Source organism: Mirounga leonina, unplaced genomic scaffold (genome assembly GCF_011800145.1).
Source record: "Mirounga leonina isolate KUSES-001 unplaced genomic scaffold, KU_Mleo_1.0 Mir_174, whole genome shotgun sequence".
NCBI lineage: Eukaryota > Metazoa > Chordata > Mammalia > Carnivora > Phocidae > Mirounga > Mirounga leonina.
Window position 1 is genome coordinate 3,444,512 of NW_023270451.1, and position 6,732 is coordinate 3,451,243.

At 54.9% G+C, this 6,732-nt stretch overlaps 1 protein-coding gene across 6 annotated transcripts in view; it reads left to right on the forward strand.

Moving 5' to 3' along the window:
* The window catches only part of ATXN7L1 (ataxin 7 like 1), a 232,862-nt gene extending 226,130 nt beyond the window's left edge, over window positions 1-6,732 (forward strand). For 5 of the 6 annotated variants that reach the window (XM_035020375.1, XM_035020377.1, XM_035020378.1 and 2 more), the window contains 3 exons: window positions 517-1,459; window positions 4,296-4,370; window positions 5,934-6,732. In XM_035020375.1, coding sequence (XP_034876266.1) covers window positions 517-1,459; window positions 4,296-4,370; window positions 5,934-5,975 — 1,060 coding nt within the window. In that variant the 3' untranslated portion in view covers window positions 5,976-6,732. The remainder of the gene's footprint in view (window positions 1-516; window positions 1,460-4,295; window positions 4,371-5,933) is intronic. The other variant, XM_035020376.1, reaches the window with a different exon arrangement.

The following is a 6,732-nucleotide window of genomic DNA, read 5'->3' on the forward strand; positions in this document are numbered from 1 at the left end:
GCGGCGAGGACCAAAGGGCTGGGAAGGCCCGAGAGGCAGTGTGCAGGCCTGTCCCCCAGGTACAGGTGGCAAAGCCCTGTCCTCACACTTCTTACTCAAGCCGGGACCTACCTGTGAAATGACTACAGCTCATTAACAATCACCGTCATCACTGCCAAAAAACAAAAGAGGAGAAAGAGAGAGAGAGAGAGAGAGAATACTGTTGGGGAAATTTATATTCTAAATAACATTCGCCTTTATTCATGAATCCAAATCAGCCATTATGCAGTAGCCAGGCATGGAGAAAAGGATCTGAGAACCTGAAAGTGATTCACACTAGGTTTCTGGATGTTGCAATGGGGGGAACCACAGGGAAGGGCCATAATTCAGAGTCCGCCATCCTTCAAGGCTTCATCTTCCATAGTGTGGTTCGACCGGGGTTTCTGTGGAGCCCTGCCGCTCACACGTACTCGAGCCTCCGGAGCGCTGCCAAGCCTGTTTCTCACGGTTTCTCTTTCACTCTTCTCTCATGTTTAGGAAGATCCCTCCTGCGGCAGATAGCCCCATGCCCTCGCCGGCAGCCCACATCACCACCCCCGTTCCAGCATCCGTTTCCCAGCCTTTCAACAACCCCAGTGCTGTGTATCTTCCTTCAGCTCCCATCAGCTCGAGACTCACCTCTTCTTACATAATGACATCAGCCATGCTCTCAAACGCAGCTTTCGTGGCGTCGCCGGACCCGAGCGCCCTCATGTCACACACCACAGCTTTCCCCCATGTGGCTGCAACCCTCAGCATCATGGACTCAACCTTCAAGGCCCCATCTGCTGTGTCCCCGATACCAGCCGTCATCCCTTCCCCATCCCACAAGCCATCCAAAACCAAAACCAGCAAATCCTCAAAAGTCAAAGACCTGTCCGCCCGTAGCGACGAGTCTCCAAGTAACAAAAAGAGGAAGCCGCAGCCTTCGACTTCCTCGTCCTCCTCCTCCTCATTAACCTTGCAGACATCCCTCTCGTCTCCATTATCAGGGCCCCACAAAAAGAACTGTGTCTTGAATGCCAGTTCAGCTTTGAACTCCTATCAGGCGGCCCCTCCCTATAACAGTCTGTCTGTGCACAGCTCAAACAATGGGGTGAGCCCACTCAGTGCCAAACTGGAGCCCTCAGGACGGACCTCGCTGCCCGGCGGCCCCGCGGACATAGTGAGACACGGGGGCTCGGTGGGCGGCAGCAGTGACTCCTGTCCCCTCTCTGTGCCCTCCCTTGCAGGGGACCTCTCTCTGGCCTCACACAATGCCGTGTCTTCGCTGCCCCTCTCTTTTGACAAATCAGAAGGAAAAAAGCGTAAGAACTCGAGTTCTAGTAGCAAAGCCTGTAAAATCACTAAAATGCCTGGTATGAATAGCGTTCACAAAAAGAACCCGCCCAGCCTTCTCGCGCCGGTGCCCGATCCCGTTAACAGCACCTCCTCTCGGCAGGTAAGGGACCCGTGCTTCCGGGGGCCTGCCGGTTCGGCCTTCGTGGGCTCTGCGGGACGGAGCGGGCTGGGCGGGGCTCCTGCTGAGCCGGGCAGCTCAAGCCCGGGAACAGAGCGGCCTCGGTTCTGAGGACGGTTTAGCGAGCACACACCTTGTGCGGCTCTTGCTGTGTGCTGGGCTGTTCTAAGCACTGTGCAAATGTCACTTCGTTTAAGCCCCGCCACCCAGAGCAGTTGGTGCATTTGTTATCCCCGCTTTACAGAGAGGAAACTGAGGCACGGGGAGATGCAGAGGGCCCCCTCCACTCTGCCTCTTCTGTATCTTGAGCTCTGAGGACGATTTCATTCAATTTGGTCTCTGGGAAGCCCCTTAGGAAGAGCCCGAGGCCCAGGCAAGTTCAGCGATGGGGGGGCCACCTGGGGTGTGGGGGCTGGTGCGGCCGCCTCCCCGGTGACTGCGTATTCCCGCGCCTGCAGTAAAACCGCATCTCACACCAACTGGCCCAGACGTGTCCGATGGTGCCACCGTGCAAGTAGGAGGGCGTATGGTGAGGAAGCCCAGGACGATGGGGCGGAAGAGTCCAAGCTCAGGCGTCCTCCCGCCCGGTCTTCCCCCGCCTCCGACCCCCGGGGCGGGGCGGGGCGGGGCGGGGCGGGGGGTGGGAGGCTATTGGGAGGCCCCACCCCCTCCAGGTGCTGCCGCTTGGGGGCGCAGAGGGCGGAGGTGTCGGAGAGCCTGTGCCCCAGGGCCCAGACGGTGGGCTGCCGCTGCCCGGGTTTAGAATTAAGTGGGCCGGACCCTCAGCCCAGCCCTGTGTGGGGATGAGGACTTTGGAGAGATGAGAGGCAGTTGTTAAGCAGATGTTTTAATGTTTTATGTCATCTTTCTGTGAGGCTTGTAAAAGCTCAGGAAGAGAGCATCTTGAGGGGGATTCACAAATCACAAGTAGACACATGAGAAACAGCACGTTTGGATCCCAGGGGCTAGACAAGCCGCAAACTGAGGCCAAGGTGAGACAGGGGGAGATGTAGGTGCTCACACTGGAGCCCGGGACATTCACACCCGTCCACAGCTGCAGCAGGTGTCCCACCGTTCTAACCCCCTGATTCCAGGGGTGCAGGGGAGGGGGGCCAGCACCCACAGGGCCCTCTCCTGAGACCACACTGCTGGTCAGGGCCACCTTCAGGCCTCAGGATGATGAAGGGCAGAACCAGGGTTTCCTTGAATGTGTACAGGAACCCCCTGGGATGTGTGTGTGTGTGGTGGGGGTGTCTTATTAAGGTGCAGACTCTGAGTCAGCAGGTCAGGGGTGTCACCCTATTGGCTTACAGGCCACACCCTGACAACCTGGGGCTTGAACTCACAACCCTGAGATCAAGAGTCAGATACTTACCGACTGAGCCATCCAGGCGCCCCCTAGTGTCACCCATATTTTAGATAAAGTTCTAGCCGCAAACACTTAGGGATGAGCTCTGTTCCAAGCACCTCAGATATATTGTCATTTAATTGTTAGCTGTTATTACCCCCCATTTTACAAATGAGTAAACCGAGGCACAGGAAGGTTAAACAACATGCCCAAAGTCACACAGCAAGGAAATAGTAGGGCAGAGATTTAAACGCAGGCAGTTTGGCTCTGGAGTCTGGGCTCTCAACCTTCATGCCTCTGTGTTCATGGAATGTCTCTGTACTGAGTCGACGTTGCCCTGTTTGTTCTTGGGTCAGCAGGACCGTCTGAAATGTTTAGCAAACACAATTAGTCAAAACCAGTGGAGAAAGGAGCAGACAGGTCTCTACCAGATTATTTATCAAGAGGGAAATCAAAAAAGCTGATGCCTTGGACAGCTGCCGCGGGTCTAGCCCGCATCGGCTCTCTCATGCGGGTGATACCTGGGTGCTTGTCACCGGGCCATTTAGAAAACCTTTGTCCAGGGTCACCCCTGGTGATGTCCAAGTGCTGGGGAAAGGTCTTTGCAATCTGTGTCGATTCTGTTAGGAGACTAGGAGAAGCATGAGGTAGGTTGAGAAATTCAAGGTAAACACGTGCTTTGGGAACCAACTGGGGATCTATTTAATTGTATCTGGTAGGTGTAAGACTAGCATTTCCCACAGAGATATTAAATTGAACAAAAAAACAGGACTGCGAGTATAAGGCAGACGTCTTTATGCAAGGGTGAGTTAACACAGAGGACGAGCTCTTTATAGGCCCAAGGAGGAGCTGCCTGTGGGCTGGGTACTCACCTGCGGAACCCGCCCGCCACGGGCCCAGGACGGTTCAGAGAAAGGGGAGGGGCCCGGCGGCCACACCCACAGGCGCCCGTGCCGCCTCCTGGGACCCCGCCCCGGCTCCCACTGGAAGGGGGAAGCCCAGGGCCATTTGGCTAGTTTTCTTTAGAACAGCAAGGTGGTCGCTATGTCCCGCGGCCAGGAAAACGGACCCAGAATAAGAGGCAAGTTTTTATGCTGAGCTAGTCCCGGGGAGTCTTCTCGGACCGGTCTGGGAGGTCAGAGGTGGAGAAGCAGGGGCCTCTGCAGGGGCAAATGCCCCCCACCTCGCCCCAGGACGGGCGAGGCTCTCGCCAGACGCCTTCATCCTCACCCCTGGAACTCACAGGCTACATCTGGGAAGCAGAATTAAGAGCTCCCCTCCATTCCACCTTTCTTGTGGGACGGGAGGTGCCCCCAGAGCCGTATGCGTCTTCTCTGCCATCTAAGACGGAAACGCGAGCGGCTAGCCACTGGAGGGCGCTGTTGGACCCCGGGCGGCCCAGATACCGGGGGGTTCTCTCGCGGCAGGCTGGCTGGTGGATCTGAGTGCGACGTCTGTGGTGTCTTTCAGGTCGGGAAAAATAGCAGCCTAGCTTTGTCACAATCCAGTCCTTCAAGCATATCCAGCCCAGGACACAGCCGGCCGGTAAGTTACCGGGGGGCAGGGGCAAAAGGACAAGGGGTCCCCAGCAGTGGGAGCGAGGGCATTGGGGCAGACTCTGGCTCACATCTCAGCTCCAGTTAAGAGCATAGCTTCCTGGCTTCTAGAGCTTGGCCATCTTGTTAGTAGCTGTGTGTCCTTAGCTAAGTTACTTAACTTCCCTGTGCTTCAGTTTCCTCACCCACAAGGAGATCATAAATGGCCCCTACCCCATATGGCTTTTGTGAGGATTAAATGAATTTTTTCTCATAAAGCCTCTAGAAAATGCCTGACACATAAGAAACACATAGGTCTTAGCCTCAATTATTAATCACAGCTGTGTGATACTAGGCACATTCCTTCTCTGAGTCTCAGTGTTTTCATCTTTTAAATGGCAAAGGTGACACCTACCTCCTAAGGTTATTGTGAAAATTAATGAGCTGACCGAAGGGCCTTGCTCGGGGCACTGATCCATCAGTCCCTTCTCAAGGCCTCTGGTGAGTTGTGGCTACTGTTCAAGATGTGGTTTCATGGTGGGAATATCCGGGGTAGATCTAGGAGTTTTTACAAACTCAAAAGTGTGAAAGTAGTCAGTGTACAAATTATTTTCTCCAGTGGAGTGTGTGTGCCTCTGAGGGAGGCCAGGGAGGGTAGAGGGTGGGGTAAGGCGTGTTCTACGTGACTGGAAAAAAATACACGCATAGCTGTGTTATGTCATCTTAGATGTGCTGTTGGTTTTGTAGATACCAAATTGCAGTGTGTTTGCATTTTGACCTTTGGGGTTTCCCCACCAGTGTTGGGTAGTGTTTGGGTGAAGATTATAGGGAAATAGTTTTTGTATCCCCAGATCAAGGAGAGTGTCTCCACCATTTTGTGCCTGAGCATCTGTGTGGGAGGTTGTAGGGGGGACGACGCAGAGAAGGGGGCGTCTATGCCCTGGTAACCTGCCCTTGTTCGTGACTGGCCTCCCGCACAGTCTGCGGAGTGCATCTGTTGGCTACACGGTCACCCTTAACAAACGTAATAATAATAAAATAGCATTTGGTGAGGCTCTTCTCTGCAGGAGCTATGCTGAGCCCTTTACATACATTACATACATATAACCCTTATAGCAACCCTGTGAGGGACAAATGATGATCCTCATGTTATAGATTGAAGATACCCGGACTAAGAGGCTAAGTAACTTGAACCCAAAGCCTCTGTGCTTAATCCAACACTAGACGTCTTCCTTAGAGAATTTTCCATGTGGTCTACAGGTTAGGTAGGAAGAGGTAAATTAAGAGGAAAAAAACAAAGACGGGTCCATTATTCCAGTTCTCTCTGCAGGAGGGGACCCCCTCCGTGCATGTGCACGGGATGTGTCCCTGTGTCTTCCCCGGAGCGAGGATCTGCGTGGCCGCGTCAGGTGCCCTGAGCCCTCCACATCCGGCGCCTCACTTGCCCATCACCGTTGCCTTCGGCCCGAGGTGGCTCCGTATCACAGCCGCGAAAACTGAGGCTCTGTTCTTGAATTCTTGCGGGTCATCCCAAGTGTATGGTTTTGAAACAAGCTTTTCTTTTCTTTCCTAGAAGACCACAAACAGAACGGGCAGGATAAGGACTCTTCCATAACAAGACTGTGAAGCCACTTCCAAACCAATGCCTGGCCGCCCCGAGACCGAGGCGGGGGTGGGGGGGGTGGGGGGCGTGCAGCCGGGGAGAGTCGGCTTCCTGTGCCGTGCCTGTGGCTCTGGCCTTGCTTCTTCCTTTTTTAACTGACCAGTTTTTAGTTTTGAAGAAAAAAGCAAAAGGCAAAAGAACGTGAATTTAAGATTTACAGAAAACAGTACCAGTGTTTTGTTTCGGTTCTTTCATTTGCCATGTGTATGCGTTCTTCCAAGTTTGGGGTCGCCCCTTAGCTTCCGAGGCTGCCGCTGCACCATCATTTCGCGCCAGCCACGCGAGCAGTCATGGCCGAGCGTCCGTTCCCGGCTGGCGCGGTCCGAGACTCTTGAACTGGAGCACGTGCGGTGCTCCTTTCCTTGACCTCTCCCACCCGTCCCTTCCGTCCCCTCCCACCTGCCGCCCACCGGCTCCCCACTGGCCAGCGTGCTGGGGGCGGGGCTTTGCTGGGGAAGAGCCTGTGTTTGGGGAGCCGAGGGCGGGGAGCCCCGCCTGGGCTGAGCGCCCTCAGCAGGCTTCCGCGCTGCACCAGCACTGCGCGAGCCGGATGCTGTGCGCAAAACGGAGAAGAGTGACCATTGAACTATGTCGTTTAGCTGATACCACTGTCCAGCCGTGCAGCTCAGAGAGGATCTGGGTCAGGGACAGGGACTGGAATGGGCCCCGAAGGTGGCAAGAAGCAGAGCTTATGCGTAGGGGACGATAT